Raw genomic sequence first — 27,968 nt, 5'->3', positions numbered from 1 at the left:
ACATTTGTCGCCAGGGGGAGAATTCCCCAGAATTTTCCGCTAGGAGTGGCTGAGCCCTATGGTGAATTCAAAATACGCCTGCCGCAGTTGCCAATTTGTTGATAGTGCGTTAACTCACTTAGCGTGTGAGGCAAATATTTCATAAATAAGTGAGTGCTCCATTCATATTGCTTTGCTTTCTTTGCTTAAATTTTGAAATGCATTTTAAAGGATTTTACAGAAATGTTGATATCAGCTTGGATATCAGATACATTATTATTTTTCTTTTACTTTTCAGCACTAAAATAAATACTGAGCGTCACATTTGTAGCAAAGCAAGCATGAACAAAATTTTGTTCTGTCTGTAATTTTTTTCAGCGCTGTTGAAAAGCATGTAATGACGCAATGAAGAATAATCTTGACTGATCTTTTGATTTCAAGGTATTATTTAAATCCCGATTGCCACGAATTAGTAAAGCAGTGTACGTTTCTCAAGCTTTTTTATCAGATAAGCCATTGCTCGTGAGAAAATAATTGTTGATCGATGACGTCATTTAAAACTCTTTTGAACGTAATTCCACAGACTTTTGCTAGTTCAATTACGCGTGTTATGTCTATGGCGTGTTTATTATTAGGTTGTATTCTAGGTACTCTCTTAGCAGACGTCACCCCAGTTGCCAGATCTAATGGCCAGTTGAAAAATCTAGAGACTTTTTGAAAAGTCTCTAAATGGGCAGGAAAATCACCCCAGGGGTCAATTAGGGGGCGGGGAACACGAATTTGACACTTATTTTGGCCTAACTCCCCTCCTTCATCCCTTAATCCTCCCTTAAAGGACGGGGTGCGTCAAAAGTGCCTCAAGGATTCGTCTGATCGCCAAAATAAGGGTCGCAATCGATTCCTCGCGTCAATATGTGGCCGCAGCCTCACGTTCCAGATGTGTGCAGCGTATCCCTTATCCCTTAATCGCCCCTTAGAGGAAGGGGTGCGTCAAAAGTGCCTCAAGGTGTCGTCTGATCGCCAAAATAATGGTCGCAATCGATTCCTCGGGTCGATATCTAGCCGCAGTTTTGGGTTCCAGTCCAGATGTTTGGCACCGGTCCCTTACCCCTTAAATGCCCCTTATATCGCGCTCCGTAGGGAGGGGGGCGATCAGACGAACCCTTCAGGCACTTTTAACGCGCCCCGTCCTTTAAGGGACGATTAAGGGATAAGGGAAACGCAGCACACATCTGGAACGTAAGGCTGCGGCTAGATATCGACCCGAGGAATCGATTGCGACCCTTATTTTGGCGATGAGACGAATCCTTGAGGCACTTTTGACGCACCCCGTCCTTTAAGGGAGGATTAAGGGATGAAGGAGGGGAGTTAGGCCAAAATAAGTGTCAAATTCGTGTTCCCCGCCCCCTAATTGACCCCTGGGGTGATTTTCCTGCCCATTTAGAGACTTTTCAAAAAGTCTCTAGATTTTTCAACTGGCCATTAGATCTGGCAACTGGTGTGACGTCTGCTAAGAGAGTACCGTATTCTATATCAATATACATTGCAAGGGCCGCCGCATAAATTATTTGTAATAATCCCTGGATACGGTGAGTATCATCAATAAGTGTTTCATTAATCATTTATATGCACTGTATAAATGCATTGACATTGGATAAATTGTGATGGATTTATAGGTACCTGTCAGATAAATTGAAGCATGAATTGAAATGTGCTGCTCTCGCGGCTCGCCCTTCCATTGTTATTCGCTGTTTGAAATGATGCATGCTGCGAGACAGAAGATTGAGATTAAAATAAGTCATTTATTTTAAATGAAATAGCATGTGAGATGAGCATGGGACGCTATCGGTTACGGTAGCATAGGTGGGTAGGTAACGGTAGCGCAGGCGTCACCGATAGCTTCGGTGGTGTAAACAGTCAAGGTAGGTGTATTGTAAGCATATTGACATGGATATGGAAGCACTGTCGAATTCAATGACGTCATTGGAATATAAAAAGTCTCTAGAACAATATGAAAAAGTCTCTAGAACGTGTCAGCGGGACAGAGTGAGACTCGGCCGACTACAGCGGGACATAGTGGGACTCAGCCGACTACCATGGGACATAGTGGGACTCAGCCGGTCCCAGCGGGACACAATGGGACTCAGCCGGTCCCAGCGGGACACAATGGGACTCAGCCGGTCCCAGCGGGACACAATGGGACTCGGCCGGTCCCAGCGGGACGAAGTGGGACTCAGCCGACTTAAGCGGGACATAGTGGGACTCAGCCGACTACTGCGGGACATTGTGGGACTTTGCTGACTACAGAGGGATATAGTGGGACTTGGTGGGATTCTGCCGGTCCCAGCGTGACACAGTGGGACTCGGCCAGTCCCAGCGGGACAAAGTGGGACTCAGCCGACTACAGCGGGACATAGTGGGATTCGGCCGGTCCCAGCGGAGCAAAGTGAGGCTCAGCCGACAACAGCAGAACATAGTGGGACTCAGCCGGCTCCAGCGAGACATTATAGTGGGACTCAGTCGGATCCAGCGGGAAAAAGTCGGCCGGACCGCGTCTCACTTTGTCCCGCTGGAACCGGCTGACTCCCACTATGTCTAGCTGTAGTCGGCACTCGGCTGAGTCCCACTATGTCCCGCTGGGACCGGCCGAGTCCCATGAAGTCCCACTGGGATCGGCTGAGTCCCAGTGTGTCCCGCTGGGACTGGCCGAATCCCACTGTGTCCCACTGGAACCGGCGGAGTCCCACTATGTCCCGCTGTAGTCGGTTGAGTCCCACTTTGTCCCGCTGGGACCGGCCGAATCCCACTATGTCCCGCTGGGACCGGCTGAGTCCCACTATGTCCCGCTGTAGTCGGCTGAGTCCCACTTTGTCCCGCTGGGACCGGCCGAATCCCACTATGTCCCGCTGGGACCGGCTGAGTCCCACTTTGTCCCGCTGGAACCGGCTGAGTTCCACTATGTCCCGCTGTAGTCGGCTGAGTCCCACTTTGTCCCGCTGGGACCGGCCGAGTCCCACTGTGTCCCGCTGGGACCGGCAGAATACCACCAGGTCCCACTATATCCCTCTGTAGTCAGCAAAGTCCCACAATGTCCCGCAGTATTCGGCTGATTCCCACCATGTCCCTCTTTAGTCGGCTGAGTCCCACTTTGTCCCGCTGGGACTGGCTGAGACCCATTGTGTCCCGCTGGGACCGGCTGAGTCCCACTATGTCCCGCTGTAGTCGGCTAAGTCCCACTATGTCCCGCTGTAGTCGGATGAGTCCCACTTTGTCCCGCTGGGGCCGGCCGAATCCCACTATGTCCCGCTGTAGTCGGCTGAGTCCCACTATGTCCCGCTGTAGTCGGCTGAGTCCCACTTTGTCCCGCTGGGACCGGCCGAATCCCACTATGTCCCGCTATAGTTAGCTGAGTCCCACTTTGGACCGGCAGAATCCCACCAAGTCCCATTATATCTCTCTGTAAGTCTGTAGTCAGCAAAGTCCCACAATGTCCCGCAGTAGTCGGCTGAGTCCCACTATGTCCCGCTGAAGTCGGCTGAGTACCACTTTGTCCTGCTGGGACCGGCCGAGTCCCATTGTGTCCCGCTGGGACCGGCTGAGTCCCACTATGTCCCATGGTAGTCGGCCGAGTCCCACTATGTCCCGCTGTAGTCGGCCGAGTCCCACTCTGTCCCGCTCAACACGTTCTAGAGACTTTTTCATATAGTTCTAGAGACTTTTTATATTCCAATGACGTCATTGAATTCGACAGTGCTTCCATATCCATGTCAATATACTTTCAATACACCTACCTTGACTGTTTACACCACCGAAGCTATCGGTGACGCCTGCACTACCGTTACCGCATAGGTGTCATCGATAGCTTTGGCGGTGTGAACAGCTAAGGTTGGTATATTGTAAGTACATATATTGACAAATATGGAAGCACTGCTGAATTAAATGATGTCATTGGATTATGAAAAAGTATATAACGTGTCAAGTGGGACATAGTGGGACTCTGCCCGTCCCAGCGGAACAAAGTGGGACTCTGCCCGTCCCAGCCGCCCAGCGGAACAAAGTGGGACTCAGCCAACTACAGCAGGACATAGTGGGACTCGGCCAAATACCGTTTATTACCGTGGGACATAGTGGCACTCAGCCGAATACAGTGGGACATAGTGGGACTCTGCCCGTCCCAGCGGGACACAATGGGACTCTGCCGGTTCCAGCAGGACACAGTGGGACTCAGCTGATTACAGTGGGAGCCCGTACGAACCGCAAGCGTTCCGCATAGTGGACGGCGGCCTTGACCCTACAATTGCGCATGTTTAAGTGAAACCTGTACTGGTTTTGCTCCCACGGAGGCAGAATATGGACGTAGATGACAAAATGCAAGACGAGAAGTGAAGAGTTGAAGACGACGATGGGAAATTTGAGATGACATATGGGTGAAAAACAAACAATAAACTGATTTGAGACAAAGAAATAAAGAAATACACTGATGTTTTCATTTCTGGTTTGCTTCTCATGGCTGTGTATATGACGTACACATTCTCTTTTTCAGGATTGAACTAAGTCTGCAGAGTTGATTGGTTTCGTTCCTCAGCGCGGTTCTCCAGCAGCCGGCAGCCATGGGGCGCCGTTCCATCAACTCCACCAAGAGTGGAAAGTACATGAACCCCACTGACCAGGCCCGTAAGTCACTTCCGACAGCCGCAGCCTAAAACTTATAGTGCGCTACGGTTTGTGTGGTGTATTATATGCGGACTGAGGTGCTGAGGTTGTATTTTGCTTTCAGTGACTAGTCTGTATTTTGGGAATGATTTATATTTTGTGCGATCATGGCAGAACTTGGGGATTCAGTGATACGGGTTACCGAGTATGGGAGGCTGTCCAATCTTTCTTGACCTTTCACAGTAGCCATGCTGAATTATCTCTTTTGAATGATCGCATTGTGTTCTGTAATCTCCCGTTGAGTGGTTTCACAACTTAGAAATAACACCCGATGACAACACGATCTCTTTCCTCGTCTTTTCAGGCAAAGAGGCCCGTCGGAAGGAGTTGAAGAAGAACAAGAAGCAGCGCATGGCAGTGCGCCATGCTGTGCTCAAGAACAAGGACCCGCGAGAGCTTCTGCAGGAGCTGGAGAAAATCGACAAAATGGGTACGGTCTATTTCGGGGCCTGCTGGGATATGTGGTCAGTGAACAGGAGAGGAGACAGACGGGAGCTGATGATAACGCATTATGAACTCCTGGCGTGGTCAACAGGATTTACGTTTTATACATCAACCACTCGTATCTTTTATTACTGTGTGTTGAGGATTATCATATGACAGATGTGACATATAAGTGCATGTTTGGCCTAAACTTTTGAATTTTGAATTTTTGCGTTTTACTTTTATCTCTTTTATTACTGTCTTCACGCGTATTTTTATTCCTTTATTCTTCTGATATTTTATGATGCTTTGGCTCGTATGGCGAAAGTGTTACTTTCGGTATCAGTGCTTCAAGTTTTGAGCGTTATTTTTATCGCAACATACGTTACCTGTCCAGAGCTCACGCTCAATGCAGTTTATTGTCGGTTTCAGAGTTCAGCGTGGATACCTCGGCCCCGCTCAGTGAGAAAGTGCTCAAGGAAAAACGGAAGAAACTCAAAGAAACGCTCGAGAGGGTCCTCAAACTCTACGTGAGTTATGGCGGCGGCCAGCGTAGATGTTTCGTTCAAACCATACGGGCAGGACAGCAGTTTGAAGCTAAACATTGTGTTGAGTGCTTATTATAATAAAATCAGTCACATTTACTTCTATCGTCCAGTGTCAAAGGAGCACCCATCACTGGCTCGATATTCGCAGCTCCTGTGTCTAATTATGATTGTGTTTGTATTTACTGTGACTCTTTGTTGTTTCCCCACAGGAAAAGGAAGACCACGAGTACTGGACCGATATCCGTGGCGCTCGTGTGTCCATGTTTGTGTCTGTATGACTGTGTAGTGTGTATGTAACTGTGTGTCTGACTGTGTCTAAGTGTAACTGTGACTGTGTTTTGCGCCCACAGGAGAATGAGGACCGGCCGAGTACTGGGCCGATATCCGCCGCTCCTGTCTGTAACTGTGTATCTGTGCCGCGACTTTGACTGGGTTTGTCTGTGACAGTGTGCGTATTACAGGGTGGGGCAGAAAGATTTACCTCTTGATTTTTGAAAATATTTTGGTCCAGAACTAAGATATTCAAATGATTTTTGGTACACGTATTCAGTAGCATGTACACATCTCAGCAACGGCACTATGAACCAACATGGTCACCTTTAGTCTTCATCCCTGCCCCGAAACCTCTCCCTGCGGAGAGGCGCGAGCGCCGCACGGTGTCCTCGTCGAAATTCGACCATGCCGTCTCGAGGGCCAGCTTCAGAGCGGCGATGCTGCTGTGTGGTGTTGCGCACATCTCGCTCTCCAGGATGGCCCAGGTGGTGAAGTCCATCGGGTTCAGGTCTGGACTTGATGGTGGCCACATGTCCTTGTCCCAGAATCCAGGCATGTGGGTCTTGCACCACTGTTAAGTGAAGTTGGCCGTATGAGACGACGCAACGTCCTGGACGACGACGTATCCGTCTCGGAACGACTGAGCGATCCAAGGCAGAGCATGTTCCTCTAGCAGATGGACATAAACGTGTGAACTGACTTTCACACCCGCCTCGATGAAGATCAAGGGTCCTTTTGAGCCGTCGGATGCGACGGCAGCTCAAATCATGACACCAGCAGGGTTGTGGCGACCAAAACTGGCCTGGATAGCAGGATTAATGCTGCATGTACCATCTGGCAAGATTATGTCGCCTTGATAGTTCATCTGGGGCTGAACCGTGGAAATCATTTTTATCAGATCAGCGGAAGACCTTGCTACCGGCGCTTCTGATTTCCTCCAATATCTTTTGGGCCCTGTGAAGCCGCCTCTCCTTGGATGCCGCCGAAATTAGGTGTCGACGTTGCATCGTGTACGACTCAAGGCTCAAAACGTCGTTTATGATTCTTCTGATCGTTTTGGGCGAAAAATCGAGGTCCTTTGCCAGTTTGCGCATGTTTCGCCAAGGATTTCGAGACACCATCTTGTTTACGATATCAACCAGCTTTTTGGTGCGGAAATGTCTTGTTCTGCCTGGGATGGGCTTCGTCGACACTGTACCTATCCCTTTAACCCGCGAGTTGCTGGGGGGGGGGGGGGGCGTTAAACGCCCCCACTTTTTTCGCCGGGCCATAGCATAAAAACGGCGCGCCGCAGGCGCGCCAAATTTTGGGTACCTGTAGGGAATTGATTGAAGTTTATTCTGACAAACTTTCAAAAAAATCGGTCGGAGAGTTTTTGAGATATCGAGGTTTTAGTGACGTCATGATTTCTGAGTTTTCGACCAAAAACGGCATATGTTCAAAAAATCATATAAAATCACAGAAGAGACATACAGACATGCCGTAAACGCCATTAGACTGCCAATACCATGAACAATCAAATGGCTATCTTCGATTGTTGATTATCGTTCCGCATTTTCCAAAATCTTGAAGTGAATCTTAGCAATTTCTCGTGACTACTTCACGACCATGATACATGCATTTCTTAAATTGAACTTTTATAGCCAAACACGTACACATATGGTAAAATGAATGTCACCATCGTGTTCTACGCCCCAAATTACCCATAAAACATGTGTCACAGGTTGCGAATATCAGTTTTGATTTTCGGGGATATGTGCCTGCCCGGTTGACCTGACCTTGACCCTGACCTATGCTTGACTGACCCCTACATGGAGCTGACACTCTTGTAGGCCTTATATGATGGATTGTGCACCGTTTTGACAGAGTTTATGACGGGAGGCGCCCTTTGCGAAGTCCTGAAGTCCATGCTACTGAAAGCCCGATTTCAGGTGTTTGACCTGACCTTGACCTGACCTGTGACCTCAAAATTCAACTTAAAAGTACTCATCTGAAGCGTCTCGTCGCGTTCTTTCGTTTGCCGCCTCGTGCGTTTCGCTGCGCCTATTGGTTCTCGAGTTATCGGCTGGGGGCGTTTAACGCCCCCCCCCCCCCAGCAAACGGTGGGTGGCGAAATACCCCAGCAACTGCCGGGTTAAGGCATTTCATTAGATTGTTAACAGTTTTCATGGCAACACCGAGCTGTTTTGGAACGCTTCGGACGCTGTGGCCAGCCTGCATCGGCGCCGCAACTTGGGCTCTTTTTGTAATCTCCGCCGTAGCTCATAAACAACCACGACGGAATTAAAACCGATCAGAACAATTATACACGAATCAGTTGGGAAGCCGCATGCAAAATTTTACTAAAATCCGTCCAAAACTTTTTGAGTTATGGGCTAAAAACAAACAGGTAAATCTTTCTGCCCCACCCTGTATATGTGTATATAACTATGTCTGTAAGTTGTAACTGACTGCCTGTCTCGTGTGTTCTCACAGGAGAATGAGGACCGGCCGAGTACTGGGCCGATATCCGCCGCTCCTGTCTGTGACTGTGACTGAGTGTGAATGTGTGTATCTGACTGTGTGGAGCTGTGACTGTATTTTTTGTCCCACAGGAGAAGGAAGACCCAGAGTACTGGGCCGATATTCGCCGCTCCGAGTCCGAGTATGAGAAGAAAAGAGGCTCCCTCATCACGTACTACGAGTCGGTGAAACACGCCCAGCAGGTAAGGACCTACCGGCGTCGGGAGCGGAGGTTTTCTTCACTGCGTTTGTGAAAACGTGACTTCATTGTTTAATGTGATCTTGAGTTTAGGCTGTCTGGTAGCTGGCATTTGACGTTTAAGGTCTAGTGTTTCTGCTACAACCGTCACCAGTTGCTCGCATGCAGTAATTTGGGAATTACGGAAGGTTAATTGATGTTGAACTTACGATAGAATGATAGCCAATGGATCCTGTCAGCCCTTCCCTCACTGACGCGTCTCCTCACCATCCCTTTACTAAGGCGCCCCTCCGGCCTCCCTCCGAACGCATCCCTCTGTCCCTCTCTGTCGCGAATACCACTCCGCCCCTTCTGTCCCCTCTCTCCTCCCTTACTGCCGCGATCTCACCTCGTCGCTGGTGCGCCCTGTTGCATTAAATCATTGTAGTATTTAGTGGCCTTATGCCCGGTCTGGTCGACAGTGCTGCCGCCTAACGTGTGACCTTGGATGACCGGTCACTGGAAGGAGCGGTGGGGGTCAGGGACGAGGGCCAGTCTTGTTGCGGGCCTCGCGATGGACGCTCGGCTGCGGTGCTGTTGTGCGTGATACTTTTATTACAACTGTCTTGACTGGTTGTGTTACCGCCAATACACGGCGAGACAGTACAATTATCACCATCCCATTACTGACACACTCTCACCCCTTAGGTCCAGGTGGAGGAGATCCCTCTCCCACAGAACCTCCTACCAGAGACGGCACCGGCGCACATACCACTGCCGCCTGGTCTGGAACTGCCACCGCCGCCCGCTGCCGGGATACTGAAGAGACATCCGCCAGGGACGGAGCCAGGGTCAGTCAGCGAGCGAAGAGGGCTGCGAAAGGCAGCTGCGCTCTGCCATTTTTGTTAATGTCATTTACGCATAAGATCAGACATCTTTGCTGGCTTTTATGTTGCTCTTAGGACATGCCGTCTGGTTGCTCAGACAAATTTGACGTTTGTTAGATGGATACGTTTAGCTCTGAAGAAGTGTGTAAATGTCAGATGCGACTAGCGCACTTACGAATCCAGTTTATATGAAGGGAGAAGGTTCTTCGATGCAAGCGCCCTTCCCCTTTGATGTTACTTAATACTTCTGTTTAGACTGTTTGCGTTCCCTCATGTTGATATGTGTAGATTCCTTCCCGATATAAAGGATACCGACTTGCGTCCGACACAACTAGACATAATAAATACAGTTCTTCAGTAGGTATGCTGTCATGGTCTCGCAGTTCGCACCCTCCCTCTCCCCGCTAACACAGCCTCCATCCATCCCCCAGGGAAGGCGCGGAGCCCCGCCGCGGACCGCCCGGTGTTCCACCCGGTCCACCGCCCCCTCTGGAGCTACCTGAGGATGAGGTTGAACCCGAGCCGGCCAGCCTCCATCCGCCCGGAACGGAGCCCACAGAGGAAACGACCAGGGAGGAGAGGGAGGAGTCGGATGAAGAGATGGATCATGATGGCGGTGAGTGGGATTGTGGTTGTGGGGTGGGATAGGAGTCGGATGAAGAGATGGATCATGATGGCGGTGAGTGGGATTGTGGTTGTGGGGTGGGATAGGAGTCGGATGAAGAGATGGATCATGATGGCGGTGAGTTAGGGAACAGGGAGACAGGAAGCAGAGAAAAAGAAGTCGGGACTGTTAAAAGCTCAGTTGTGACGCAACTATTTCAGGTGGTCTTTTGACAAGGAGTTATGTGGCTACATGTTCATAAAACCTGCATGATCGCATTAAATTATATCTCCATTTAGGACGCGTGCACAGTTTTATAGTGAGCTGGTAGATCTTATAGCACAATGCGAGGGTCATATCGTCAGTCGCCATGACGCCGTATCCAGTGGCGTCTCAAACTCGTTTCAGCAGTTTTATCGTGCTCTAATTCCAGATTGTCTGAGACAGTGTCTTCTGTAGTCCCCTTACCAGTAAGCTCTTATTCTCCGCGGTGGCCACCTCACCCTCCATTATTCACACAGAGGGTGGCGCCGGCCCGTCTCGCTCGCGCCGTATCCGCTTCGAGGGTGACGAGGAGGAGCCTCCGTCTGAGAGGGCAGACGACCGATCAAAGTCCTCCGGCGGCGTGTTCAACAGCATGCAGCTCAAGATGCTGCAGATGAGCGGACAGGACATCGACAGCTTCATGAAGGAGGTAGGAGCAGTGAGGGAGCTGGGCAGGACGTGCGGTAGAACTGGGCTGATCACTCAGGGGCTCAATCTTATAAACGCCGGGGAATGGATATGGCAGCACTGACTGAAGTTCAGCTGCAGAAAACACCTATCAAATGCAAAATGGCTTTCACGCATTTCAGTCCATCGTATGGTGACGATCTAAAGAATCATTTCGTTGACTCGGATAACCGTTTGTCTGCACTGATATCACTGTAAATGCTACCAAATGCCGTGAATAGAATTATAGTACTGCATTTTATCAGATTGGGCCAGCGACAGGGTGCTTGTTCAATTATTGTCATGCCAGGCTCCGCGATGCCCTCCTGTCTGGGCGCACAGTAACTTCAAATCATAATTATCGTGATGTCCGCTGCCTTGGCTGGTTTCCCATATTTTCTATGATCTCTGGTTGTTTTTATTGCCCTGATTTATTTTAGGCCAATAAATTGTATTGAATTAAACGTTGTCATCGGTGACAGCATGCCGTCTTCGTTCTACGATCCTAACAGCTATCTTAGGCGCATTTAATATGTGTATTTAGTAACACTCTTCTGAACAATGTGCAACGTGCTATTCTTTTTGTCGTTGACCATTTGGTACTTCAGTTGAATTCAGTGTCCGTCTCTGGACTGAGCGAGCCTGTTCGCCTTCACAAAGTCTGCCTTTAGCTGATTGGTATCCTGCCTTCTGCCTCCAGTCTGAGCAGCTCATGAAGCAGCGAGAGGACCGTCTGGGCATCAGCAGCAGCGGAGCCGGAGCCGGGGTCGCAGCCGGAGCCGGAGCCGGGCCCTCGGACCTCCAGGAGCGGCTCCGCGCGGTGGGAGCCCAGTCCTCTGCCGCTGCTGCCGCCGCTGCGGCGGCGGCGGCCGGGGGTCCGCCTCAACTGCGACCTCTGGTGGGCGGAGAACACCGACCGCCGGCGGCTCAGCACACCATGCCACCAGGTCAGTGGAAGGGAACGCGACCAGAGGCCTCTTGCACCAAACTACCAAGCTAGGTAAAATCGAAAAACCGGTTTCAGAATAAGCTAATCTAACGGTGGTAAATTTGTTTGCAATAGCCCAAGGCCAATACACAATCCTACATGTGCTTGCTAAATTTTGCACGCGAATTGTTACATTTGAGACTTAGATTGGGTATACGATGCAAAATATCCCAAGGATTGGTACAAGAGGATTTTGGTGCAAGAGGCCTCAGCTGGTGAAACGTTCACTGGGTGACAAGACTCGGTGGCTCGTCATGTGGCTGATTTGGATTATAATTTATAAGTGTGTTTTTGTGTATTGTGTCTGTAATTGTGACATGTATAATATGGCTTTGTCACCCGTTTGTCAGTATGTTCCATACAGGTGGGAAATATCTGATCCAGACGCGGGTATGTCTGATAATTTGTGTCTTTGCGTGTGACTGTAAGACCTTTGAGACACCCTGCATAGTGACAGACACCTAGTCTGTCTTTATTGCTGACGCATCCCGTTGCGTGACTTCGCCCCTAGCGCTGTATATTTTCTATCATGACATGCATTTAGTATCTAGTCTGCTACCTGCTGGCTGTTTTATTATGGATTTTGTGACATCCCTCCGTGTGATTCCGTGTCTCTTAATGACCTATATCTACCTCTAACACCCACTGAGATCTGTCTGTACCCCGTCTCCAGGTCCACCGCCCGGCGTGCCGCCGATGCTGCTCCGACCTCCCCCGCCTGGCCTCCGTCTGCCGCCGGGACCACCGCCCGGCCTACCGCCCAGGATGCGGCTGCCGCCCGGACCGCCACCAGGTGAGGAAGGGAAGGGACGGGGAGGGAGAGAATGAGGAAGGGAAGGAAGGAGGGCAGAAGGATGGGGATCGTCACCGCCCGGCCTGCCGCTCGAACCGCCGCCAGGTAAGGAAGGGAAAATGAAAGATTAGAGAGGGGGAGGAAACTGGATGGACGATAATATTAGATAGAGGGACCGGACAGACAGACAGATGAATTGGGGAAGGGACAGGCGAACAGCTTTTTGTCCCAACCCCAAAAAGGTGGATTTTTATAGGGCAGACGGCCCAAAGTCGCGTACTATGGCCGGATAAAGGAGTTGGCATTTGAATAAGTAATGGTTATGATGATGCTATTGACTCTATGCATGATATTTCCCAGCCGCCGGTAGACGTGTAGTCTTGTGGTTAGAATCACACAGCCTATGCTGAAAGTAATGACGGTCCCTCGTCTGTAGGGGCTGGTAAGGTTAAAGTAGGATTTCAACCTCCATGTCAATTACTGTGAGTGCAACTTTACCGATGTTTCTCGCCAGTACCTGACTGTTTCTGTACCATGTGCATTGTATATACTATATAACACTCTGTCTCCCCACAGGCGTACCACCACGGATGATCCGCCCTCCAATACCCCCTGTGACTGCTATGACTGGCCAGTGACTCTGTCTCCGTAGTATAACACTCCCCCGTCTCCCTACAGGCGTGCCTCCGCGGATGATGCGTCCTCCAGTACCTCCGGTAACTGCCGCTCCACCTCCCTCCAACCCGAACGTGCTCTCCGCCGGGCCCCAGCTGAGAGACAACAAACAGTCGGCTACCATCGAGGCTAAGCCGCAGATCAGGTGAGGGGGCGGGCATGGCACGGGAAGAGGAGAGGGAGGAGGAAAGCAGAGTGGTGGCACAGAGTAAAGGGCTAGCATTTCACGATTTCTTCTGCCTGAGGGGGGGGGGAGGTCAAGATGAGGGGAGGAAAGCTGGATAGGAGAGGAGAGAAGGCTCATATATGTATAACTGGATATGAAATGTGTGCTAGATCGTCATTGCTGCTCATATTGGGGTCAAGCGACATAGTTTCAAATTAATTAGTTTAAACCACAAAAAAAATGTTGCTGGTGTGCTTTTTCGGTTTCACCGTAATTACATAGCGTATGATAGGAATGCTGTTGGTTAGAGTGCTGATTCATTTTCTGATTTTGTGCTGATCATGTTGTGATGTAGGTCACTGGTCTAAATGTGCGTACCCGCGTCGTGCAGTGTGTTGTTTGTTTAGTCCTCCCGCAGTGTTTGTCCGGAAGCTCGGTATGTTTGTTGACGGATGTTTGTTGTTCGGCTGGACAGGAACCTTGGCGCGGACGTCACACGGTTTGTGCCGTCCGCTTTGCGAATCAAACGAGACGACAAACACAGAAAGGACAAGAAACACACAGGTAAGGAGCGGGGAATAATGCGGTGTAGGTTAGGACGTACTCTTCATTGTGAGGAAGGGCAGGACAGGGCAGGGGAGCGGGCTTCGGTAGGTGCTTTGACGTTGAGAGTGAAGTAGGCACTGTGCATAGGTAAGCGGCAGTGAACCGCGGTCGCGGTAATGAAGCATCCGGCGACTTGTCACACATTTATCATAAAAATCCACGCCCGATTGTGGCGGAATACCGGCCAAAGTATTGATGATTGCGCTGTCGTCATATTGCTGTCTTTTTGACGAATGCGTGGCAACTATTTACTCTCCAATCATCAGTCGCCTTCTGTGGCCGGGGGATATAGGTACGCAATCTATTACAATCAGGGCTGCGGAGTCGATGGATTTTCGGCGACTCCGACTCCGACTCCGACTCCGGCTTTAAAAAACCAGCTCCGACTCCGACTCCGACTCCCCCGCAGGGGGCTGACCGTGGTCAGAGCCGTTGCTTGGCCGGGACCATTGGGCTCTGGCCTCGCGGCGGCTGTGACTTCGGCCAGTAAGGGGAGTAGCGCCCCCTCGGCCCCAGCTTGACTTGCGTTTGACCTCGGCTCTGATTTGATTGTCGGATGGATTTTCTGCAAGATTGGCCCCGCAGGGGGCTGGCGGTGGCCTGGGTTCCTTGGGCCCGCGTCCTGCGGCGGCCCTGACCTCCGCCAGCAAGGGGAGTAGCGCCCCCTCGGCCCCAGCTTGACTCATGCTCGATTACAACCGGACTCGACCCTGGATTGATAGACGACAAGTCAGACCTTTCTTGGTTTCTTTTTTTCCCTTTGTGTCTGATGAGTGTCTTTTTTGCGCCCGGTTCCGCTCCTTCCGGGTGTTTCTCCTCACTGCCAGCTTATACTGCCTTGCCGTCTTCTCACGTGGTTTGCACTAAGTTTTTGCACTTGTCTGTTGCCCAGCTTTCTTGCGAGCATTTTCATTGGTTGCCTTTTCTGCATTCTCACGCACCGCACGGACACACTCGGGTGAAGTGGAATAGCGCCCCCCCCCCCCCTCAGCCCTAGATACACATATGTGTAATCTTGACTTTGCCCACATTTGCTGGATTTGATGTTTGCACAATGCCACTGCCAGTCGGCCGCGTTGCCGTCTTCTCACGCGAATTTCTCCTGGCTGGTTTGCACTCATTTGGTTGCCTACCTCATCGGTTTCGCACGCTTCCCAGTTTTTTTTTTTTTTAACACTTGCTCATCTTCTCTGTGCACGATTCCATTGCATAATGCGATTCCAGTCTCTAATCGTGCCATCTTCTCACGTGAATTGCTCTTGGTCGTCTTGTACCCGTTTGTTGCCCATATTTCTTTTGCGGTCACTGGCATTGGCTGCGTTTTCAGTCTTCTTGCGCTGTACCGGTCTTGCAGGCTGCTTGCCTCACCGGTTCCGCACGCTTCCCCATTTTTTTTTTTTTTACACTTGCTTATTTTCCTTGTGCACGATTCCATTGCCAGTTTGCTGCATTGCACTCTTTTCACGTGAATTGCTCTTGGCTGTTTTGTACCTGTCTGTTGCCTTTTTTGCGGATACTCGCGTTGATTGCCATATGTGTGATCTTGACTTTGCCCACACTTGCTGGATTTGATGTTTGCCCAATGCCATTGCCAGTCGGCCTCGTTGCCGTCTTCTCACCTGGCTGGTTTGCACTCATTTGGTTGCTTACCTCATCGGTTTCGCACGCTTCCCAGTTTTTTTTTAACACTTGCTCATCTTCTCTGTGCACGATTCCATTGCATAATGCGATTCCAGTCTCTAATCGTGCCATCTTCTCACGTGAATTGCTCTTGGTCGTCTTGTACCCGTTTGTTGCCCATATTTCTTTTGCGGTCACTGGCATTGGCTGCGTTTTCAGTCTTCTTGCGCTGTACCGGTCTTGCAGGCTGCTTGCCTCACCGGTTCCGCACGCTTCCCCAGTTTTTTTTTGTTGTTGTTTTTTTACACTTGCTTATCTTCCTTGTGCACGATTCCATTGCCAGTTTGCTGCATTGCACTCTTTTCACGTGAATTGCTCTTGGTTGTTTTGTACCTGTCTGTTGCCTTTTTTGCGGATACTCGCGTTGATTGCGTTTTCAGTTTTCCTACGCTGTACCGGTCTTGCAGGCTGCTTGCCTCATCGGTTTCGCACGCTTCCCCCAGTTTTTTTTTTTGCACTCGCTCATCTTCTTTGTTCTCTGGTTTCCCTGGTTTTATCGGTCTAGCCGTACCTTCGGCCCAAAGACCGGGGAGAGGATGTCTGGGCGTTGAGGGGGCTGCCCTGCGGGTTAGTCGGGGCAGCCTTCCAACACATGCCTTTGGCGCCAATCCCCGGATCTGCGGGATGCCCCATGTTGGCCTCGCATGAGGGAAATCGGCCGGTCAGGCGTCGCCCTGTGCAGCACTGGCTAATCGGGGTCAAGGGGGCTGGACGACGGGTATGCGGGGGGTTGCCGCCGGGTGCAGGGGCCGCCTGATTCCTTCAGCGCGGGGCTTAGCGCCACCGTATCCATGTCCGCGCGCGGGATCAGGTCCGGTCCCGTGCCGCATGGCTCTGCGGCGGCCGCGGCTCACGCGGCCCCGTACCCGGCGGCTTCGTCTTGCTGCTTTTGGCGTCCCGGCCCCCGTATAGTCCTGCAGTACTCCTGGCGGACCACCACCCTACGGGGGAGTGTGGCCGTCCCCCAGTTGGGCTCCGAGGTGGGTGGGAGGCTGCGGGACCGAAACAATTACACTTTCCATGGATTCTCACTTGGCACCCCCACGGACCACAGCCTCGGCTGAACCCCTTGCACCTAGTGCAGTCGGTGGAGCACGACCAAAAGTTCTTATATTCACATCCGACGAACGAAAACTCGCGTCGCTGTCTCCCTTTCAGAGACGAGAGGGCTGTGACAGATTTGGTAAGATTGCGAGGTGTGAAAAACTTAGAGACGGAGGCATCGAAGTAGAGTTTGTTGACGATAGAGAGGCGGAAAGGGCCCTGAAAGCTACTCACTTCACATACACAGTTAAGGATCAGCAGGGCAGGAAGGAAGTAAACCTTTCGGTCAGCGTTTCGCCGCATCGCACGAAAAATTCCAGCCGAGGGGTCATTTTTTGCGACGATCTGGAGGGCATGCAAAACGACGAGATCGCCGAAGGCCTGTCACAGTTTGGGGTCTCCGCCGCCCGCCGCATCTACACCAAGCGAAGTGGCGCTCTCGCACCCACGCACAGTATCATTTTGACTTTCAACTCGCTGGAACTGCCGAGGGAGGTGATGATAGGATATATGTCCGTGAAAGTTCGACCATATGTCCCGAGTCCCATGCGTTGTTTTCAGTGTCTCCGATTCGGTCACACTCGAGACAGCTGTCGGAACAGACCAGCATGCGGGAGCTGTGCGGCAAATGACCATAGCAGTGCCGAATGTTCGTCGTCCGAGTTGAGATGCGTCAATTGTGACGACTCTCAGACTCCACATTCCTCGTTTGATGGGCGATGCCCGGCCCTCCAGAGAGAAAAAGAAATAATGTCCCTGAAGGTCACCGAAAGGCTGTCATTTCGTCAGGCCCGAGACCGCTTTGCTGCCCTCCATCCCAAGCGGTCTTATGCTAGTGTGGCCAACGGTTCTAGACAGCGCTGCCCCACTGAAACTGATACCAACAACAGCATCGGTCAGTTAATAGCGATTCTGAAGTCATTCGGCTTCTGCTTTGTCCCAGATGCCAACAGTCACAGCAACTCATCAGTTCAACAGGAGCCCCCTAAAGCGTTGTCGTGCTCCGCCACGCAGACGTCGCCAAGCAGGAGGCGAGGAGTCTCGTCCCCCTCCCGTGGGGGAGGAAGAGAGGATGAGACTGGGGCGGTGGTGGAGGCTTCAGCCGCCCCCGAGGATACGGCCACGCCGCGGGGTGGTGAGTGGACCCTCGCCCGGGGTCGTCGCCAGGGCCCGCCCCCACCGCCGCGCTCTGTCGAACGGGCCCCGTTCACGTCTCCGGAGATCCGTCGACCCCCGCCCAGGGAGACTGCAGTCATGGCGGCTCTGCGCCGCGGTCGGGAGGAGCGGCTTGAGCAGGACGCCAGACTAGGGCGGAGGATGGCCCAGGCTCTTGAGGAGCGTCGAGCGTCCTCTGTCCGTGGAGGTCCTGGTGGGCCGGGGGCGGCCCCGTCACCTCTGATGGGACCTCCCCCTACCCCTCCACCCCCTCCTCCACCTCCGCCCCCTCCACCTCCTCCGCCCCCTCCACCTCCTCCGCCCCCTCCACCTTCTCCCCCACCCCCGCTCCCACCGCCACCACCACCCCCTCCACCCCCTCCACTTCCTCCACTCCCTCCAACCCATTCACAGCGTCCTTCTGGTGCCCCTCCGGTGCCCGCCTCGGGCGAGGGGTCGGGACCCCGACCCCCGCCATGCACACCACCATCGGAGCCGAGACCGGCGGGGCCGCCGCCCGCCCCGGGCCGCCCCACGAAGCGCACACTTCCGTGGGAGTTATCTCCGTCAAACGATGGTAGCCCCCGCTCGCGGCTGAAGTTTCAACCGGGAGCTACGGGCCGGCCTAGGTCGGCCGATGGACGGCTCCGCGAGGGCCATCCAAAGGTAGCCTTTGGCGGTGGCCCGGGCCCCGGTGGCGAGGAGCATTTTTAAGTCCCCGCCTTTTTTTTAACTCAAGTCAAAGTCGCCAGTTTTAGACACCTTTCGCTTACCCCAAGCGCTCAAAACTACAGCAATAACACGTTTTATCCTGCAGTGGAACTGCAGAGGCTTGCGTTCTAGCACTCCAGAACTGCAAGCACTAATCCGCTCTCAGCGACCTTTGGTTGCTTGCATCCAAGAAACCAAACTCAGATCTGAGTCCAGGTTCCCCATGAAAGGATTTTCGGTTTTTCGCAGGGACCTTGCTACTGAAACCGTCGCGCACGGAGGTGTTATGGTTCTGGTCCATAACGCCGTGCCTGCGAGATGTATTGATTTAAGCTCGCCCCTTCAGGCGGTAGCGGTCCGCATTCATCTAGGCCAGCGTGACATCACTGTGTGCTCACTTTACTGTCCCCCTGGCGCAGCTCTTCCTCTTCTGGAACTACGCCGGCTAATTGCCGAGCTCCCTCCACCTGTGATGCTTCTGGGTGATTTTAACTCTCACCACTCTGCATGGGGATGTGATTCTGTGTGTACACGCGGTCGACTTTTAGCGTCCTTGATAGACGAGGAGGGCCTTTGTGTTTTAAACACTGGTGCTGCTACCCATTTCACCATGCCGTCGGGACATTCATCAGTTCTAGATCTCAGCCTTGTCAGTCCACACCTTGTGCCGCTTTTTACGTGGCGAGTGGACGCGGACTCTTTTGGTAGTGACCATTTCCCCATATGGCTTGAACTGCGTGAGCGGCCCTCGGTTGGCTGCCGGCCACCGAGATGGAACCTGCGGAGGGCAGACTGGGAGAAATTTCAAACGTGCTTGGAGGATGCTCTCTCATCTGACCCTACAGATGATCTGTCAGTAACCGATTTCACCTCCTTACTCATTGAAGCAGCCAAGGCATCCATTCCTCGTACATCGGGGGCGCCTTCTCGCCGGCCGGTCCCATGGTGGTCCGATGCGTGTCGAGACGCCATCAGAGCGCGGAAACGAGCGCTGCGCGCTTTCAGGCATAACTGCACCACCGCAAACATGATCGCGTTTAGAAAAGCCAGAGCGTTCGCTAGGTGGACGGTCAAGAAAGCTAAACACGAATCCTGGGTGGAATACATCAGCCAGCTTAACAGATTCACGCCAATCTCCGAGGTTTGGTCCCGTATAAAACGTATATCAGGTCGTTTCTCCTCATCCCCTCTTCCTGTTCTGAGTGTGTTTGGCAGAAATGTGTCGAACCCAGCTGATGTAGCGTACGAAATAGGCCGTGCGTTACATGACCGCTGTGTCGGTGACTGTTCTGACCCCGACTTCGCCCGCCATCGTGCTCGGTGCGAATCGACTGGCGTCAATTTTAACACATCACAACATTTTAGCTACAATGATCCCTTTACTATGGAAGAGTTAAAGTCCGCTATAGGTGGCCTGAAGTGTGTCGCAGAAGGCCCTGATCTTGTACACAATGAGATGCTTCGGCGTCTCCCGTCACCGGGACTTGAAGCATTGCTCCATCTTTTCAATGCGCTCTGGGAAAGAGGGCTGTACCCCGAAACATGGCGGACGGCCATCATTATCCCGGTGCTGAAGGCTGGTAAAAGCGGGCTTGATCCGCTTCACTACCGCCCTATTGCGTTGACATCTGCCCTGGGCAAGCTGCTTGAGCGAGTTGTAAACGCGCGTCTCGTCTGGTTTCTGGAGGAACAAGGTGTTTTATCTAACTCGCAGTGCGGTTTCAGAAAGTATCGGAGCACAGTAGACCACATTTTAGCCCTTGATACCGAGGTTCGTTGCGCATTTAGGCGGAAGCGACACATTGGTGCATTGTTTTTCGACATTGAGGCTGCGTATGATACCACTTGGCGTTTCGGTATTTTACAAAAGCTTTTCAAGTACGGTATACGCGGTACAATGGGCCATTTCCTCGCCAGCTTTTTATCTAACCGGTCTTTCAGAGTCCGTGTCGGTGGCAACCTCTCAGAGCAGTTCCCCCAGGTCAACGGTGTCCCCCAAGGAGGAGTCCTAAGTGTTGTGCTGTTCGGGGTAATGATTAACGATATTGCCGATCACCTGCCCCCTTCCATTGGCCGTGCCCTTTTTGTGGATGACTTCTCTATCTGGGCCAGTGGTGCAACCACACGTATAGTAGAGAGACAGCTCCAGTTGGCAATTAAAAGATTAGAAAACTGGAGTGCTGTTAACGGACTACGATTCTCGACAGCCAAAACTGTAGGTGTCCACTTTTGCCGTTTTCGCCGTAATTGCCCTGACTTCTCTGTCAGGCTAAGGGGTGCAGTGATCCCTGTGAAGTCGGAGGTGAAGTTTCTTGGGATGGTAATAGACAGCCGTCTTACCTACCGCACTCACCTGAAAGAGCTCCGCGACCGATGTTTTCGAGCTATGAATGTTTTGAAATGTGTTGCGCGTACCTGCTATGGGGCGGATCGTAAGACACTGCTCTTGCTTTATCGTGCTCTTGTCCGTTCTAGACTAGACTACGGCTGTTTTATATACGATAACGCCACGGAGACCTCGAAACGTATTCTGGACTCTGTGCACCATACTGCTCTTCGTATTGCCACTGGTGCGTTCCGGACCACCCCAGTAGCCAGCCTCCTTGTAGAGGCCCACGAGCCACCTCTTGCCTTGCGTCGCCAGCTACTGGGCATGAGATATACCATAAAACTCCGCCAGTTGCCTTCCCACCCTGCCTATGATGCAGTTTTCTCACGTGCCAACCTGGCGCTTTTCAGAACCGGAGAAGGCGCACGTACTGTCCGCTACCCCCCTTTCTGCTCTCGTATGCAATCGCTGCTCTCGGAAGCTCAAATTAAACTTCGGGGGGTCATGCGTAAGGAGTGGCCATCTGTCCCACCGTGGAGACAAGTCCCGCCAAAGGTGGACCTTTCCCTCACCGATGTGAGAAAAGGCGACATCCCTCCAGCTGTTTTAAAGGCTCGTGCGCTGGAACATATTTCAAGGTACTCTGACTACATAGCCTGTTATACTGACGGCTCAAAGACTGATGACGGTGCCGGGTGTGCTTTCGTCTGCGGCGACGCTGTGCGGTGTTTTACCTTACCTAAACATGCATCCGTTTTTTCCTGCGAATTGGTCGCTATCCTCAAACTCCTGTGTTTTATCGAGATTAATCCCGCTCGGTCATATGTTATTCTTTCTGACTCATTGAGTGGTCTCCAGTCCTTGTCACAATTCTATCCTTCTGACCCCCTCGCACAGGAGATTCTTCTTCGTGTGACAGCCCTCGACCGAGAGGGTACGTCGGTGTCTTTTTGCTGGATCCCTAGCCACGTCGGTATTCACGGCAACGAACGGGCGGACCGAGCTGCGAACCATGCTGCGCAGTATCCGTGCTCCCGCCGATTCCCTCTACCCGCCAGGGACTTTGTACCGGCGGTGGGCTCTTTCCTCCTCGGAAAGTGGCAGGAGGCCTGGAGCCAATCCCACGGTAACAAACTTTTACGTATCAAGCCAGGTTTAGCTACCTGGTTGTCGGCCTCACGCAGATCGCGACGCGAGGAGGTGGTCCTCTGCCGGCTTCGTACCGGGCACACTTATAGCACCCATGGGTTCCTTATCGGCGTTGGCTCCAGGCCTATTTGTACCAGATGTGGTGACCGACTTTCGGTCCGACACGTCTTGGTCGAGTGCCCGAGACTGGACGCTGAGCGATTGCGGTTTTTTGGATTGCGTGGCCCCCAGCTCTCTTTGAGAACACTTCTCCGCGACGACTCCCCTTTTCTCGATTCCTTTCGCCTCTTTTCGTTCATCACGGCCTCCGGGCTTCAGGTGATTTTTAACCCCCGACTTTGAGGAAGATTGGTTAGATATGGGCGCCATATAGCCTCGTTGCTGGTGCGCCCTAAAACACCAAATCATCATCATCATCATCCGACTCCGACTCCGGGCAGAATTGTCGACTCCGACCGACTCCAACTCCCGACTCCGACTCCGCAGACCTAGCAGGGCTGCGGAGTCGACAGATTTTCGGTGACTCCGACTCCGACTCCGGCTCGGGTTTCTAAAATCGACTCCGACTCCGACTCCGGTCACAACTGTCGACTCCGACCGACTCCGACTCCGACTCCGACTCCGACTCCGCAGCCCTGATTACAATGCTTATACGTATAATAATTATATGTAATTTGTTTGATTTTTTATTCCTATGAGCATATCAATGTAATATGCTATCATATCAATATAAGTACATATATAAATAATATGAAAATCTACACGTTATGATCGCTACATTTTTATATCACGCAATCGACCAGCCCGTGACGGCGTTCAAACTCGAAAAGGTCACTGGCCTCCCGTTCTCGGCCCCGAAAGGTCAGGTCCGTGTGACGTGGAAGAGTGTCGGTCGAGGATGGGGAAGGGCGGGGAGCGGTAGAGGGTGAAAGTGCGGGCCCCGCTACCCACACCCGAACAGTGACGTATCCTACGCGCCGTCAGCCAGGCATCAGCTGACGTGCGGCCTGGGATGACGTGTTAGCTGACGTAGCGGTGACGGTGAAATGTTAGTGTGTGGTTGCTGCAAATGTTTATAGAATATCGTGCGCATGAGCGGAAGATGTTACTTGGAGTGTGAGCAAATGTGCTTATAGCCATAGTTTTTTCATGCTTGCATGCTCATTTTTAAAAGTACAAATACGCTCGTGTTTTTAACACTGTAGATAAAAGTAAATATTGCTAGAGTAATGATACACTTGAATTATACGATTGAAGTAAAATTTTTAGGACATGTATAACAATGCTCCCCCACCCACCCTCCACCACGTGTCATTTCGAGGACTGCTGTGCCACCGCCAATATCGACCGACATCCGTGTCAGCATTTCCCCATGTGTCACATGTGTCAGAGCCATGTGGTGAAATGACACGTCGACACAGCCAGGGCCTCACCACAAGCGGTGCGGGGGCCATATGGGGTATACGCCGTACCGGCAGTGGTTCGCTAAGCCTGTCAGTTTATGGCACGTGGGTGGCTCTGCAGGAACCCCCTGTCGGGTATTATGATATTTGGCCTCGAGCAATTAACATACGAATTTTTGGCGTGGCAAATGTGGTCAATCCATACATTTTGATAGTTTTTATCCTTCACCTTCATGTTTCGTTGACGGTTGAACTGAGTACGCCTACAGTTTTTACTGCATTTTCGAAATAAATTAGCAAGTTTGAATGTCGCTTCAATACCTGATTCGACCTCGTTTGGGCATTTACTTCATCATGCCAAACTCTCCCTTTTTTAAATCATGAGCCAGTGACACATAGGATCCAAGTCAGAATGTTTCCCCATCCAGGACATTTGTTCTTCATTTACACTTCATTTACAATACGACCCCCCTCCCCCCCCCCCCCCCCCGACACAGTATCAGTACCATAGTATCGTAGTATTACCATCTCCACAGTTTACAGTCTGTTGCAACTCTGATAACTAGGCCGTAAATGTGTCTTATCACATGTTCTGACACAGTGACCGATAGGGACACTTCCTGCCAGCCACAACCGGGGCGAGTGCGCGGACACCCAGCAGCTAAACGTGCCGGTATATGGATCCAATCTTATAAAGTGTCGTACTTTCCTATTCACGGCATTTGGTACTCGTACGTAATTACCATACTGGTGTTGGCAGTTGCCAGTTACGCATCCGATTTAACGAAATAATTTATCGAAATGTTTTAAGATGATGGAATGATATGCGAGAAACTATTTTGCATTTACTACCGTTTATTGCAGTTAAACTTCAGCCAGTATTGCCTACTACGCATTTCAGACCCTCTGGAACAGTCCTTTTTGGCCCTTTCTCGTTACCTATACGCTTGATTTCAACCAAACTTTGACACAATGTGTTTCAAGGGCCTACCTAATTTTTACTAATATGGTCTTTTAACAAAATGTCAAAATGAAAAGCACTTGTCGTTGACTTGTAATGGTAAAAATTGATCGGAAAACTCTGCACCGTGGTAGAGGCTAGCATGGCGTTGCAGCGTCAGCTGTTGCGCCGCAGCTAAGCTCCGCCCACTGTGCCGCGACACCGGGACCGGTCATTCGCTGCTCGGGGTCAGAGCGGTGCGGAGCTCTGACGGACTGGAACGAGGCACACGCTAACGCAGGCATCATTGCGTGAATATTGTAAATGTCGTATCTCGCGCGGAGATAATAAGGATGAAGAATTCAATACAGATCGCGACGGTGTATAATAAAACAATAAGCACTCCTAGCTACAGAATGTTATTCCCTATGCAGACTTAAAATAATATTATTTTCAATAATTTATAGCGAGCCTCTCCGCAGCCGTTTTCCTACAGGCCATTGTGCATTCAAGGAGTAACGGGACAGAATTCACCGGACTGTCTTTGCATTCAACGGCCTTATTTAATTGAAGATATCCACATAGATACTTGTAGGTATTTCGTTTTTTTTTTTTTTGTTTAAAAGAATATTTTTTTTTGGGGGGGTGAAAATAATAGGTAAATCTTTCTATGACATTTCCACAATGCTTTCAGAATGTTGTTGATAGATCTTAGGCCCGAAAAACAATAAAACAGGGAAAAATATAGGATGACTCAATCTGAAAATGTAGATATGCAATATCGAGAGTTCATGATCTCCCGTCCTTCACTCCCCCTTGTCAGTCTCTCGTCTATACGTTTATAGTATATTGTCTCTCGTCTATAGCCTAATCTCTATCTTCGTCACTTGTCTCTGGTCTGTCGTCTTCGTCTCCTGTCTCTGCTCTAGCGGCTATATGCATATTGTTTGTTGTCCACTAGCCAACGTTTACCGTTCGTCTCATTGTCACTTTGTCTCCTTTTCCTTTCTCTTTCTTCCTCCGTCCTTATTTGTCGTAGAACAACTTATTAAAAGTTCATGACGTGCAAACAAGTGCTCCACACCGCTGCGCTGCGTGCGCGGCCCGCACGCCGGCCGGCCGGACTGCGACTGCCGCCGACATGACCCGAGGCTGGACCGCAAGTGGGCGGAGCCAAGCCGCAGTGTGCTAGTGCGTCTCGACCAATCAGAGGAGAGACAGCGTCCAGCCTGTGTCAGCCTCTAAGCAGGGCTCTGACGACCTTAACATTATCAGTCAATGACAAGTGCCTTTATTTTTCATTTTTCGTTAATAGACCATATTGATAGAAATTAGGTAGGGATCTCAAACTACCAATGCCAAAGTTTGGTTAAAATCAAACACATATACAACGAGAAATAGCCGAAAAGGACTGTTCCACAGGGTCTGAAACGCATAGTAGCTTTTTTCACCGCACTTTGCAACTTGCAAGATTGGGTCTTGGTGTGGCGTTGGGTTGGGGGAATAGGGCGGGTCTACACAGTATACATACGCTGCTCAGAGGTACGGAGGGCGTGGGAATGTATGCCGCCATGCAGCTGCCACAGAGGCTCTATGATAAGTGAGCTTATCTTTCGAACGCATTGGTCGTTCTTGCTCCAAGTTTGGCTGTGTGCTAGTGCATTGTCATTCTGGTCAGACGTGACGTTGTATTTGTGTAACACGGGATCCGCCATTGTGTTCAGTAATGTGGATGTAAAAGTTTGTGAGACGTGTAAAATGGCTAGTTAGTCGACGTGGGGTTTCTTCCTACACTGACGAAACATGACCGCTTAGCTACACCTGAGTTGGTGTCTCACAATCATGACTACGTCCCTAACCAGCAATGAGCTGGCGTTATTCAGGGTTCCCAGTCTGGCCATACGTCCCTCACGAAACTGACCTGACGACACCTGAGATACGTCGCCGTTTTTACGGAAAATCCCAAACGATATTCAGCTGGCTCTCACACCTTTTCAGACTAACCACGCTTTTTCAACGCCCTCAAAATAGCCCTACTCAGATGCCCCTCCTATTATGACCAAAGTTCTTACGACACCTGAGCTAACCTGCCATTCTTTTGTTCCCCGCAGAAACGAGCGGCGAGGCGAGCGGCTCCCAGCCTCAGCAGAAGCCCACCAAGGACGACGCGTATGCGCTCTTCATGTCCGAGATGCAGGGACTCCTGTAGGCGGCAGGCTCTACCGTTTGGTGATGCTGAGACTCCTGTTAGGCGGCAGGCTCTACTGCTTGGTCTGCACCGTCTTCGATTCCGTTACCAGCTATATCTGCGTCTCAGTTACCATCTCTGAAATCAGCTGCTGTGTCTCAGAAGTCGATGCTGAATTGTGGAAGACACACTGGCTACCGGTGTGCGAGAGATACAGACTACGTTTCCGAAGTGTTTGTGGAGTTCAACATGTTGAAGTGGTGGAACTTGCGAACGTCGTGGCAAAAGGCGACAAATGTTTGTGCGGCCGGTGGAAAAACATAACCCTTACGCCAGAGATGTGATTTGAGTGTGCGTGCTACGGAGGACTCGTAGAAAACTCGTGAAGAAGTTGCTGGCTCGACTTTCAGCCGGCAGCTTGTGACGCTACGCATACAACTGGATGTGCTGCTACTTGTACGGAAAGAAACTGGTAACTTCAACACAATTTACATCTCAGTATAACATCCCTCAGCAATCGAGCATAATTACTGGGCCGTTGCGAGTGCTGTCACGCCACCACCCACCGCCGTCGAAGTAGCGTGAAACTATTCTCTTCATTTATCGGCCTTCCCCAAGTGATGTCCATAAGTAACGTCTCTCAGATGAAAGACGCTTTGCGACTGTCGGGAAGGAGAGAAAATTCGGCGCTGAAACCATCAATGCGTTTACACGGCCTGATATGGAACAGACAGGGACCTGACCCGACACGGTACAAGTCGTGGCATGAACAGTGTCGTGGCTTGGGTCAGGGACGGGTCCTGCACGACACGACCCGTACGTGACCTTGGGGCGAGACTGGTCGGGTCTCGTAGGATAGGGTTGCCAGACTGAGTGAGGTTCCACGGCCATTTTCATTGCGCTAACGGGGGCATCCACCGTTGTAATTTAGTGTCTTGTCCGATCACTATGCTTGTGCGTTGAAATATACCAGTGCTTGGTTCACTGAGTGGGTATTATAATCATGATAGTGGTTGACCGAATTTCGTTTGAGAACACAGTTTACAGACGGTGGAAAAATTGCCAGATTCATCCCCTGATAGCGCTACATCACTTCTCTTATGTAACCCACGGAGTGCGAAATGCTTGAAGCAAATAGCGATGTGGATGGTACCTGGATGTCACGTATGTGTATGTATTGAAATACCGTGCCAGGAACTAGAGCCCTTGCGTTCATGCGTTCATGCGTTACATGCGCTCTATAAGTGCAGCTGCAGAAACATCTGGGAATCGCGATGGCCCCAACGATATCCAACGGTTGTGGACTGATAACAGCGATCGAGC

General features: G+C 51.2%; 1 protein-coding gene across 5 annotated transcripts; it reads left to right on the top strand.

Moving 5' to 3' along the window:
- The first annotated feature begins 88 nt into the window (after positions 1-88).
- LOC122366483 (WW domain-binding protein 11-like) lies at positions 89-27,633 on the top strand. 5 transcript variants are annotated; one of them, XM_043338801.1, is made up of 13 exons: positions 89-149; positions 4,523-4,653; positions 4,997-5,122; positions 5,548-5,645; positions 8,531-8,641; positions 9,325-9,467; positions 9,935-10,119; positions 10,629-10,801; positions 11,519-11,765; positions 12,480-12,599; positions 13,278-13,419; positions 13,916-14,004; positions 26,569-27,633. In XM_043338801.1, the coding sequence occupies exons 2-13, from the start codon at positions 4,590-4,592 to the stop codon at positions 26,664-26,666; spliced, it is 1,596 nt and encodes a 531-aa protein (XP_043194736.1). In that variant the 5' UTR covers positions 89-149; positions 4,523-4,589; the 3' UTR covers positions 26,667-27,633. The 5 variants fall into 5 exon arrangements, with proteins under 5 accessions (XP_043194736.1, XP_043194739.1, XP_043194735.1 ...); XM_043338804.1 differs by lacking the exon at positions 89-149 and adding an exon at positions 291-420; XM_043338800.1 differs by lacking the exon at positions 89-149 and adding an exon at positions 1,471-1,568.
- Positions 27,634-27,968: the final 335 nt, after the last annotated feature.

This window comes from Amphibalanus amphitrite, unplaced genomic scaffold, assembly GCF_019059575.1.
Source record: "Amphibalanus amphitrite isolate SeventyFive unplaced genomic scaffold, NRLGWU_Aamphi_draft 000811F_arrow, whole genome shotgun sequence".
NCBI lineage: Eukaryota > Metazoa > Arthropoda > Thecostraca > Balanomorpha > Balanidae > Amphibalanus > Amphibalanus amphitrite.
This window is presented reverse-complemented; position numbering and strand designations above follow the sequence as displayed.